At 37.7% G+C, this 13,428-nt stretch overlaps 1 protein-coding gene across 1 annotated transcript in view; it reads left to right on the top strand.

Annotated features, from left to right (window-relative positions):
- The window catches only part of GPR158 (G protein-coupled receptor 158), a 217,075-nt gene that overhangs the window by 106,688 nt on the left and 96,959 nt on the right, over nt 1-13,428 (top strand). The window contains exon 4 of the mRNA XM_075706145.1: nt 260-477. Coding sequence (XP_075562260.1) covers nt 260-477 — 218 coding nt within the window. The remainder of the gene's footprint in view (nt 1-259; nt 478-13,428) is intronic.

The following is a 13,428-nucleotide window of genomic DNA, read 5'->3' as shown; positions in this document are numbered from 1 at the left end:
CCACTTTAAATACAATGGGAAAGCATTTGGCATTTAATAAGCTCATTTTCCCTCATGTCTAAATTGGTCTGCATTTTCTGAACGTGACAAAGGATGGTGAAATGAGAAAAGCAGCCCTAGCAAGCCATTTTGGAACTTAATGAAAGAGGCCAACAGGGAGGGAAAGGGAGTCACCAGAGGACTGGTTTGCTCCTGTATGGATGAACTGCCCATCCTTTACAACTAAAGGTGTCTCCCCTTACCTTTCTGATACTTTCAGGAAAGGATGCAGAAAATCGCTTTTCTGGTGGTGAATTGTCGGAGGAAGTCTACACCTGCCTACCCTGTAGGGAAGGATGTTCTTACTGTACAGATGATACTCCCTGCTATGCACAGGAGGACAAGTATTTACGGCTGGCTATCATCTCATTCCAAACGCTCTGTATGCTGCTGGACTTCATAAGCATGTTGGTAGTCTACCATTTTCGCAAGGCAAAGGTAAGCAGACATGTTTTACTTGGATAATCCTGCTCATTGTGTGGTACAGACTCATTTATGTTATGTGTATAGCTTCTCATTTTGACAGTCAATTTCTCAGGTAAGGAGCTCAACTCAAGGAGAGGATGGGATTTCCAAACAGGTGTGGAGGTATCTAAATTGTTTATGTAGTTTTTGAAAAAAACACCGCACAAATTGTGTCTTCCAGTGAAATCTGCTTACATTTGTAGATGGTCAGCAAAAATCAAGGAAACCTATTGTGTTCGAAGTAATTTTGGAAAATCAGGCCAATTACACAGGTATCTAAGGAGGCATGTGGGTATTTATAGTCCGGGATCTTGAAAGTGTCTGTTTTACCACTGCTGTGAATGATATTTGCTTTCAATATATTTGAGAGACTAGCTGGAAAATAATTATATCAAAGAGAAATCTTTCCAAATAATTCTAGTTCCTAGAGGGTTTAAACTTGCTTCTATGGTTAAAGGGTTTTTTTTTCTCTAAAGTATGAATATATTAAGGAGTGTTTGTAAATTGCTGATGCAGGCTACAGTTATGTTTTATGTACTAACCTAATGAACTTTCTGCTTTTACCTCACTCAGAATCTTTTAACATGTAAGATCTCATGGAATCTCACTGTTGCCTCAGTAAATGCAGAATATTCTCTGAAACTTCCAATTTACTAAAAAAACCTGAATTGAAGCTGGCATATATTTACTACCTACATTTGGGAGACGTAGGTGTGCACACAGTATGCTACATTGTTGAAATTAATAGCTTCATCCACTTTCCATAACTAGATAAGCATTTCCATTTTGGTTTTTGGAACACTTGATCCCACAGTCTTCCTAATCCTACAGTGTCTGTGTTACAAAAGCATGGCTCATTTTGAAAGACTTTAATATCCTGGCAGGAAATCACAGAACGAGCAGTAGCATTCTTTTTTTTTTTCCTCTCCTGTTTCTGACAGAGTCTTTGTATTTAATGATATTGTATAAAATGATTCGAATTACAGACTTAATTGTATTTATAAAGTTTTTCATTATGGAAAGTCTGTTGTAGGCATCTGTTTAGTTGCCTAACGTTAACTTAGCAGAAGAATTTAATTCCAATTTTGTGAGGTTTTAGTCTGCATGGCAATGTTACCCACTTTTAGTGTCATAGACAACATCGTGAAAGAAGCATTCCTTGTGAGTAAAAAATTTACTCTCTAGAGCTACAAAGTGAGCAGGGTAGATTACTTCATATGCAGCTATTGCAAGTTTAGCTTTATTTTTTTTTCACACTGAAATATTGATTGTTTTATAAGAAATTTCTATATTTCCTCACAAATAGCTTGAGATCAGAGATGAGTAAAATTGCATACAGTCTTGCAATTGTACACTTATATATATTCTGATATACATATTCACTACAGTAAAAAAAAAATACATCTTTATTAAACATACTACAGAAATCTTGTATTTCACAAAACCTCCCAGTAACAAAAGGTACATTTTTACTTTTGTGATGATTAGCCGTTTCTCCAAAGTAGGCTATGAATAAAGAACCAGATGGGATCTGAATATTTAATACCAAAGCAATGCCAAAGAGGCCTACACACACCTTTCCTTGTTTATAAAGAACTTTTCAGTCTTTATTAAAAAATTTGAGCTTTTTTTTTTCCAGATTACCTCTTACCATTAAAGATTCATCATGACATCTGATCGAGTGAGAACCAGACATAAAACAAACATTCTTTTTTCCAGAAAGAAAAGTGATGCCCTTGAGACGTTGCATTGCATTCAGTTGATCAGAGATGGATTCAATTGTAATTTTGCTACCTTAGAAGAGAGTTGACTTTGCTCTAATTGTATATCTCACAAGGAAAAGAGGAGGAAAAAAGAGACAAAAAAGTAATATGGTGATTAACAGTCCTTTCCTGTATGATCAATGTTTTCAAGGAAAAGAAACTGATAAACAGATGTTCCATTGCTTTTCATGTCATTTAACAGAGTTTTTTCTTGGATTCCTTTTATGTTCTTTATCTTGTTGGTACAGCATGATTTTAAAAAGAAAAAGATCTTGTGTGATTACCATGAAATGAGAAGCTGTGTGAATGGCAAACATACTGAGAACAATGAGTATTTGCATAAGAAAACTGCTGGTTACATTGGATAATGACAGAAATTTGGAATAAATGAAGAAAACTAGTAACTGACTGTGTACTCTCCGCCAAGGGGGGAAAGTCATGAAAATTAAAGAACAGCTATTGAAATATATTCAACATAGCCGCATTTTGAGAATTTCCAACTCTTAGTGAAACAAACCTCAATTAGGCTAGTATATCTGTCTGTGATTAAAGTTACTGTGTTAAACTGCTCATTTCCATTGTGCTGGGTGGGTGTCAGAGAAAAGCATTTTTTGGATTCTCTCCCATGAATGGCACTACAATATTCAAATAGTTACAAAAAGTAATTTTTAATACAGCACTTTAACAGAAAGAACTATGTGTTGCTACCATATCAAGAAACAATCTTCAGAGTCTTTAAAAGGCAAAAGACCAGGGTTAAGAATTAAAAAATGCTAAATTAAGGCCCCACTGCTGAAAAGAATGAAGAGGAGATATGTGGCATTTTGGTACGGTTGTTGATCAGTAAAATGAGCTCAGTAAAATGGGAAAGCAAATGGGATCAGGTTACCACTCTACTAAAAGTGACTGTGCAAAACACTACTTAATGCTTGTACTTTATGGAGGCTCCTGGTAAATATTAACTTCAAAAAGCTAAGGTCCTGAGAAGTTTAAGTCTGTCAACAGAAAGCACCTTGGGAAGATACACCCCTGGCACCTTGACTGTCATATTATGAGTATAATAATTCAGACAAAGAATGATAAAGTTCCATAAGGACCCTTTAGATCGTGATGGAGGTGACAAGCTTGGTCTCAAAAAAATCAGCATATCAGTAAGAGCAGATGCAGATCAGAAATATTTTAGAGAAGAGAAAAAATATCTCAGCTATTCAGATCATAGTGTTTACACATATTATGACCAAGCAGTACTTATAATGGAAACTGCTGTGGAAGAGTCGCTCATCAGCTTAGTTCATCAACAGTGCGGAATATATGCTAGATCCAAGCCAGTTATTGAAAGAACAACCACTGGTAAAAGATCCACTGCTCGACTCCCAAAGAACATAGCAATGAGAACAGAGATCTTTGACAATTACTGCCAAAATGTTATTCACAGAATGTGATGATACGACTTGTGTTTTGACATGATCTTTATTATCGACCTAGGTTGTAATAATAATCATCTACAGGGAAACCTGGTAAATATCAACCAAAGTGGTTCCACGAGTGAAAGATCTTGACAAAATGAATGGTAATAAATAGGCAAAGCCTATAGCAAAACCAGATGACTGGCTTCTAAAAGACAGGCTTCTCTTTAGAGGAACCTTTAGAAGTCTCTGAAGTTTTAAGTCTCTTCTTCTAGAACTTCTAAAGGTTCCTCTAAAGAGTCCTCTTCAGACTTCTGAAAGAACTCCTCTATAAAACTGCTGAATTATTTACAGTGGAGTAAGCTACTGCTTACATTAATAGCAGTAGAGGGGGAATGGAAGATAGGAAATGTGACATCTGTGTTTATAAAGACTTCCCATAATGGTGACAAGAACTAAAGATCAGTAGGTCCAATTTACATGCTTGCAAATTCATAGAAATGGTAATAAAAAAATAGAACTACTGGGTCCATGGATAAGTGTGGGAAGTGGGCTTTTGTGAGAATGTGATGCCCTACAAATGTATTTATAGATCTGTGAAGGTGGATTATGAGCATGTGGATATGAGAGTACTTTTTCCAAGGTCCGCCACTAAAAGCTCTTAAAAATTATGATCTCAAGGGCCTAGGTGAGCTATACTTCTTGTAGGCGACCAAGAGATGACAGAGGAAAAGAGTGCAAGAAATACGGTATAAAATCATGTAAGGCAGGGAGATGTTGTCGTGTGAATAAATATTCATGGTTCCTCTTAAGATATAACTAGAAGGGGAATCTCTGAAGTGGTTAAGAAAATCAAATAGGTGTTTTACACAACTTTTAGTTGCTTTATATCACTCACTGGCAAAGAATAGAATGGATCGCAAAGTATGAATCAATTCAAATAGAGTTTAGAAGGAATCATGAAGGATATTTCCATTATTGGCTGTTTAAACACAGTGGTTTTGGTGAAGCATCTGATGCAAGAAGTCTATAATTTTTATTGTTGGAAAATGTGAGGCTAGACCAGGAAGGATCACTCTCTGCTGTTCTCCTTCTTTAATAATGCAGCACAGGCCATGACCTGAGTTAGGACACTAGAGTCTGAATTAGAAGGCCATTCTTTTATTCTCTTGGCAAAGAGTCATAAAGTTAGATTCCATGCCTCCTGAAAGCATTGTAGTTACTCATATAGACTTGCACGTTTGATAGGTGGCAAAACAAAATTCAACTCATTTGTCCAAGATATAGTTACTCCAAACTATCACTGGTACTACTGACCAAAATCTTGGCATTGCCAACCTGTAAATGAAACTGCAAATTAGTGACTTCAAGCAGTAGTCAGCATTGGCAAACAGTACAAAATGGAACTGCAGATACTGTGAGAAAGCTCAGATCGATGCTGAGGAATTCATTTGAGGCTTTGCCAAACACAGGTGAAAGTGATTCAGCAGCCCCAAGATTAGCTCAGCAGCAATGTTATTAAACTGCAAGAGTCATAACTGGAGAAAATCACAGTCAGAAAATGTGGCCCTTTGCCTAGAGAAGGGAGAACGCCAAAATGCTAAGAATAAAAAAAAATTGGAAGAAGGCACAGAAGGAGTAGCAGAAGCTAAACCATTAGTGAAAAGCATTGTAGGGAAAGACAGAAAAAGATGAAAAATGTAACAGATAAAGCAGATGCTGCTGCTATAATGGGAAAAGACAAAGCATTTCAGCAAAAGAGTAAATGGAGGAAACATGCCAAACAAAGAAAAAAAGGAAAAAATATTCACAGCTAATACAGAAGGGAAAGCAGATGTGTGGATCACTTCAAAGAAATCTTTAACTGCTCTAGACAGCCCTCATGCCAAGCAGTAGTGAAAGCTGGAAACCCCGAGCCTGGCGTTAACACAAATTGCAAGAGGCTCAAAAACTCCTGGGAGATGGAAATGGATGAAATCCCATCAGAAAAGCTGATGGCACCTGACAGCACTAGTTTAATGACACTGAGGAAGTTCTGCAATGAAGCCTGGAAAAAAGAGATCTTTCCTCAGTAGTGGAAATGCTGGAGTTTTATTAGACTGCCCCAACAGAGTGATCTTGCTGAATAGCGCTGCTGGCGAGATGTTGAGGCTCCTGCAGTGTGGTAGTAAGAGAGGTAAAGGGACACTGGGTGCAAAATAAGGAACAGGCTCAACTGAGGCAGAATTTTGGATGGACTAGATATGTGTCCTAGCAATTGTAGAGGAGTGTATAAAGTAATAGGCTTCTCTTATTTCTTTGGTTTTCAAAAGGCTTTGACAGACTATGAGAGAATCTTGTAGAGCAACTTGCAGAGTTTACGGAGTCAGATCTTCATGGCTGTGTTGAGAGGTGCAAAACATTCTCTAAGTTGAACAACTAAGAAACAAATCAGCTCAAGGTGAACACTAGCAAACATCCTTGTGTGCTGTGGCATTATTATTGATTGGATAATGCAAACATTACTACTAAAAACATGTCTGAAAAGTATGAGGCTAAGCTAACAAAAGTAGCTGGCTAGGCAAGGACAGAAATCACTGATGCTAAAACAAATATTCTCAAGAATGAGAAGATGAACAGCAATTTTGTAGGAAAAAGCATCAACAAAATAGAATTCATCTATGTGAGTAATGTTATATGAACTAATGGAGAGTTCAGACAGGGAGTGACCAGCTGCAGTATTGATTACATGCAGTGTAAGGGTAGCAAAGCTATATGGGAGCAGAAAGAAACAGAATGTTTAAATAAATATAAATATAAACCAGATTTTTTTAAATTTCAAAGTTAACATAGGATTTCAAGGGCTAAAGGTCTACCAGAGAGGAAACCAGCTGGGTCGTAAACAAGTTCTGATAAAAGTACCAGACCGGGGAAGGACATTACCTGCAAAGAACCTGAAGAGCTCATCAGTTATCAGGCTGCCTTTTCAAATGAATCAGAAAGAGGAGCTGAAAATAACCAACCTTTGCGTAGCAGCATACCAATGCAAACATGGAGCTCTCAGGTAGAATACAACTGCTGTGAGGAACTGTAAGTGCCCTTAAGAAATGCTAAAAACCACCACTGGCAAAGAGACCAGAGAAGCTGATCTCAGCCATAGCGTGGAAGAGGCTAATTGCTGCTTGGGTGGTGAAGGAGAGATGAGAATGTGAGCCCAGCCTTGACTCACACTAGACCTACTCAGAAGGGTCTTGTTTGCTGTGAATTCTCATTCAGATCAATGCTAAAGGCCTCAGAGTAGTTGCACTAAAGCCAAGCTACTTTGCTATCATCTTCCCTTGTCATGCACTGTGGTGCTGCCAGGTTCTGAGCAGGTAGGGGAACTGCGGGTGCATGGGAGGAAACCTTTGGGGGATCTGGTCTTTCCATCTTCCTAACGTATCTGTGGCCAGCATCTCTGGATGTAAGTCCAGCACATCAAGGTAAAATTGACAGCAACCAGCACACTTGGAAAAGGTTGTTTTCAGCTCTGAAAAATAATGGAAAAAATGCTTAGACGAGAGTCTTCAAAACAGCAGTTTAGAATGGTGGTGTCATATGGCATTAACAATGATGAAGGACCATGACAGAGCCAATTGAAATGAAGGGCTTTGCCCCATTCAAGACCATTTCCAATCCCAAATATTAGAAATTTATAACTAAATGGCCTTTTATTGTACTGGTCTCTTTCCCCCCATTTATGAACACTCAAGAACTGTTGGAAATACAGAAATACAAATACTTTAATGAGAGGAGAAAAATATATATCTGAAACACTGATCAAAGAAAAAACTTGCAGTTAACCAGACCACATGGCTAATCATCAACAAGAATAAATCATTTTGTCTCTCTTGAGGGAACTGTGGCAAATAACAGCAACTGACTGGTTTTATATGGTTTTTACTCTCTGTTGAATACAGATTTCCAGTGTCTGGAGTTCCGGGTAACTAGATATTCAGTGCTACCACTTCCCTATTTTTCCATTTAGTGTAAATACACTTAAGTGTTCTGCTAAATATGGTTTCAAAACTGTAAAGATAGTACCTAAACAATGCAATTTTAAAACACTGCACAAAACTGCACATAGATGGAAAGGCAACATGCAAATTCATGCTGTAGTTCCCCTTTCTAATACTGAGAAATCAAGAACGTCTTTTCTCCCTTACTGCAGCCATGATAGGATGCAGTAATTCAGAGTGAGATAATCAAAGGCTATTGATGTATGATACATCTTTAAATATTAAAACATGCTGGCTTTGCAAACGTACCTTTTTTGCTAATGTAAATCAACCAATCCTTTCTTTTTTTTTAAGTCTACAGTGGCATCTTGATGTGCTTATGCCTGGATGCCTTTCATCTTTGGTGCACATTCTGCTTTTTTCTCCCTAGACACCAATTTCTGACATTTCAGCTGAAGTGGAAACTTGATAGAGGGAAGAGATCTTGCGCAGATGGAGCAGCTGCCTTTACATGCTGTGCTGGTGGGCATACCTGACAGTTCACTCAGCACATACACATTCTGTGCAGTGCTTTATACACCCTTTCTTCATCATATCCTAGAGTGAAAACCTAGTTTCTTGTGATTTCTCAGGGAGGTTTATTGTAGTCTTGAGGTGTGCAGCTTGAAAGACATCGGCGATGTTGTTTTCAAAACTGTTGTGTTTAGTGGAAATCTCATTTCCTGTATTCATAAAACAGAACTCATAAAACGGCCTTTCCCATTTTTCTGTGTAGTTAAGATATGCCTTTAGGGATGCTGTGCTTTTTTAACTCTCACATAAATAATTGCAGAGTGCCATATTGAAAAGATGAGAAGTGCAGGGGCTGTTAGCCTGCGGCAGCAGTTGAGAATCAGAGACGACATACTGGCTGCTGGAGTTCCCAAAGACGGCGGGCATTGGTAGGCATGGCTGCAACCCTGGTATTACCCTGTGTTTGCAGGGTGTTGTGGCATTCACGTCATAAGCCTGAAGGTTTCACATCTGTATGTATTTGCATTCTCATACATGGTTTAGAGGAATTAAGTACTTGTGAATGAACAAATAAACCTAGTTCCACTATAGACACTTTAGGCCTAAGGAAAAACTAAAGTGTGAAGAAAATAAAGATCTAGATATAAAATGTCAGTTGATTTCGGTTCAGTCTCATGAAGAGATAATGAGAAGAGCAGGGCAGTAGGAAGCACAAAAAGGCTATATAATGGTGTTCACTAGAGTGAGTCTACCCCTAATGGACAAGGTAGGTCTTAAAAATTACTTTTCATCAATACTCAATGGCAGCTCTAAGGATCCAAAAGCTACAATCTTCTTTATATATCTTTATATTAGAGCCAACGTTTTTCTCCACAAAGTTGAATTACACAGCACCTTAGGGCCCATCTAGAAAACATACATGGTTTATTGAGGAGTGTAGTGCCTTTGAAGCGATGTGAATCAGCCATGGACTATGACACGTTTGCTCCACTTTGGTGTTCAGGCTGATTCATGGCCTTTACTTTCTTAACCTTGATGTCTTGCTGTTTAAGACCTTGCAGTCTATGAATCATTGTCATCTTCTGTTTCACCAGTACTCCACAAAACTCTACAACATAGAGCCCCAATGTTCAAATCAATGGAGCTGATAGTAGTGCACTTTCAATGCAGGGTGCTGGCCAGGAAGATAGCTGTCACCAGAGACAAGGCTGTAGTAGCCTTAAAGGCATATGTAAGTTTAATTGTATTACACTATGATTTCATTTTTAAAATTATGTAAAATAAAGGTAATCAAATCCTTGAATTTCAGCATATATTTTCCAACAACGGGAACTATTACAGCATAGAATGATTTTTCCAAAGCTGTTTCAGAGCTAGAAATTAAACTGAGCAAACTGCTAGGATTTTAGGTTGTCTGTTACTCTCTGTCTTTGATTCTTGATGAGTCTTGTATTTGTGGCCCTTGTAGGGAAACTGAGTAGACCAAATGGTCTGTCACATGATAATAAGCTCTCCCCACTGATTCTTTGATGCAGTAACTTCAGGACAGTTGCATTTACCTGAAGTTTCATTTGGGTTTGTGAATGGGCATTTACAGATTTGCTGGGAAGGGACTTCCTATCATGGCAGCAGAATAACAGCGACATTATTTATTTATCCTGCTATTTGTCTTGGAGTTGTATGCTGCTGTGAACCTTCCTTGTACAATCAATAGCAATAGCCAAGTCCCTGGTGGTTTGCACAAGGTCTTTGGCATGCCTCCCTTTCCCAGAGCAGAATTCTGTCTGAAGTAGGACTTTCTTTTTGTTTTAAGGGCCTAAGTGTAGGCTCAGAAAAACTATTCCAAATGTGAGCCCAATTTGTAGTGGGGGGACTTTCCAACCAGGAACGCTTGCAGAATTTCATAGTGACGGTCATTTGCTTGATGGGATCTTTGTCTCTGGGAAAAACATTTGGCCAATAGACAGGGCCAAGGTTTGGAGATTGAAACATAGTTTTTGATGCAGCTGGGATTTGCATTCCAGTGTGCCCATGTCTGGACCCCATTTTGATGCTGAAAACCAGTATAACTAAAGAGAAGCACATTTGAAGATGAGAAAATAATTTTTTAAAAAAGTTTCACTTAAAGAGAAGGAAGAAATAGCTTAAATGAAGAAACTGGGAAAACAAACAATATCAGAAAAAATGCAGTGTGAAAACTTTCAAATAACAAATAAAACTGTATTGGAAACCTTATTCTAGGAAGAGTCTTGCATTTTTTACTAATTTTTTTTTTTTATTTTCAAGTTTTTATTTAATGGTAGCATCCTTAGAGAAACTTTATGTGCTGCTTTTTATGTGGTTTTTTTGGCTGTATCATGTGGTGGAAGCTGAACACAGATCATTCAGACTAAAACATATGCCTGTTCTTCATTCTTTTCTTTATTTCTTTGGGCAAAAGTTGAAAGTTTATAGCTCACACGCAGCAGCCTTATGCTGTCAGCTTCTCTTTAGGACGTCGTGCTGTGAACACAGTCAGATTGCTTTCTGCCTTCCCTGTCCCAGACGTGCCTCCCTCTGTCTGGAATAAAATCTTGACATTTTTCTCTGACATCTTCTCATCAATATCAATATAGCTGAAAAGAAACCTTGATCTCCTCCTGCTTCCCTCTAAGACATCCCAGCTACTGCTTTCTTAGTTACTGTAGCAACCTGCTTGTTACCTAACATAATTTTGGACTCTGGAGCTCACTTTGCCTCCGGCTATGTCTAAGCCTTACTGAACTCCTTCTGAGTTCCCTTTTAATATATGTTTTCTGTTGGTCCACAGACCTAAAATTCTTGCCTCAGCTTATTATCTTGTGCCTTGACTACTGCAATGACCTTTCAGCTGGCCTTGGCAAATGCAGTCATGGCCTGCTGCTATCTATTAAAAATGATGCTGCAAACAATTTTCTGTCCTGCCACTTTGTGTTGTCCTCATTGCATCTCCCTGTTGACATCGTACGTGAGCTATACCTCTTGGATTTTGAATTCCTGCATGAGCTTTTCTCTCTCTCCTGATGCCATTTCTTTGATGCAGAAGTGTTCACGCCAGCCTCCATCATCATCATCTTGTTACATTTTTCAAAAAACACCCCTTGTTCCCTTCATACTTTCCTCATGCTTGGTAGAGGCTTTTTGAGAGCATCCCCTGCTCTCCATATCATGTCTTCAGATTCAACTGCTGACAAAGTATGTGACTACAGGTGGGATACTGATAGGCTGGCACTACTGATTGCTTGTTGCAATATGTGATATTGCCTTGTTGTTCCATTGTTCTTCCCATCTGTCCTTATTCGTCAGTTGTCCCTTATCTTAAACTCTTAACTTTGTGGAGGAAGGACAGTCTTTTTTCCTTTTTCCTTGTGCAGGGTCCATGATAACTTGAGGCTGACCTGGGGCTGGGACTTTCAGTAATACAGTGGTAGGAAGAATAATTAAGTTATACATAGCAATATTTCCTTCAAAGGCAAATGCATTTTTATTTCCAGTGAAACATACAATCCATGATCTAAACTTAATAAGAGATTTATTAGCGTAATAAATCTGAAGAGCTGAAAAATCTCACCATTTTTGGGATCAGCATTTCCCATATCCAATCATAAGCTATTAGATTGGAGCAGTTTAGCCACTTGGCTCTTGTAAAGTAAAAATGAATAAAATAAACTGCAGTTGGATTTGAAATCTTCAGAATTATGAGTTTTTGTTTGATTTAAAATTAGTATAATGGTCTTCATCTATAGTTCATTTGCTTTCTCAGTCATGTGAATAATGAGATTTTTTAATCTTTACAAGATTTATTCTAACCCTTCTCTTCTTACATCATCTCAGTTTGTTTCCTCTGAGATATTACAAATCTTGAGCTTTGCAGTGAGGTTGGTTTTTTCTCCTGTAATTTACCATAAACTATTTCTTTCTACATGATTGAACTGCAATTTATACAGACTGTTTTAGTGAGCTGTGGTATTTTCTTCTGTAATAGGTGATCCCACGTTGAATAAGAAAGCTGAAATTCAGTTCAGGTGTTCTGAAGCTATTTGTAAACTAAATCAGGGGAACATGCTAACTGAGCCCCACCTCCTGCTCATGAAATCTGGGGTTGTATTGTAACAGATTTTTTGTATATTCTGTTTGATCTCTTGCTGATTAAACAACTGTTGATATTAAAGTCCATTTTATTCTTTTTATTCTAAGAGCATAATGCCTTTGCATCTTCCTTTCATTTAATTTCTGCATTAGTTGAATGCATAACCTAGTGAAACAGGCACTTTAAGTGATCCAGAATTTTGATGATCATCATTTTACATATTCAGCTTTTAAATTAACCGTAAGGATGCGAACAGACTGAAACTGAACTTAGGTACTATTTATCTCATTACTGATTTTCCTTCATCTACATATTCATCACTGTCTGGTGAGAACCAGGTATCTTGATCTAAGCAGTATGTCCCCAAGGAAGGAATTCCTGCTTTTACAAGAAAAGATGCCCCTGGGGCATTAACCAATTTCACTGTAAAGGTTCTTCACCAACATATATTGTTTTTTTCAAGTATCTGTCTTGTAGGCGGTGTAGTGCAACTTATATGCAGCAGGACCCATGTTTCAAAATGCAGAACACCTTATTATCATCATGGTGTATTGTAATGGGTTTCATTACTTGTATAACAGAAAGGATCAGGGGCCACATGAATTGAAAAAGAAAGTATTTGGGGATTTCTTGGATCCCTGACATCTTGTGCACTTTTAATGAAATTGATTTATGATTGATGGCTGCTTGACCTTTGCTTTTCCTGATTTTTTTTCAAGTAAAAAGTAAATTTAATAATTATATCCTATTTGAGCTCAGCTGTAACTAGTAATAGAAAAAAATTTGACCTTTGTGTAAGTATTCTTTAAGGGGAAATGAAAAAACATGAGGATTATATTTATTTGGTTTAGGAATACTGCACAAAACCTGCAAATGCCAGGAAATTCTGACAATTTGCCAATATAGCTTAAGTAGAAGCACATAACTGTAGGCCTGTCTTTGGAAAATTGGCCTTTGCTATGGAATATACTGTATTTGCAATCCATATTCTATCAGGAGGCTATTATTCAAATAGAACAATTATCATTACAAGTATTTGTCAGTGTGGTAAGAGGTTGAACAGGGCACAGAATTTCATCTTGAATATTTTACAAAGAAATTTTCAAAAAAAGCACAACCATTTTGGTCTTGAAGCATGTTTCCTGCAGTTAGTTGGG

This window comes from Pelecanus crispus, chromosome 2, assembly GCF_030463565.1.
Source record: "Pelecanus crispus isolate bPelCri1 chromosome 2, bPelCri1.pri, whole genome shotgun sequence".
Classification (NCBI taxonomy): Eukaryota; Metazoa; Chordata; class Aves; order Pelecaniformes; family Pelecanidae; genus Pelecanus; species Pelecanus crispus.
Note: the sequence above shows the minus strand (reverse complement) of the source record. Positions and strands in the feature narration are given on the sequence as shown.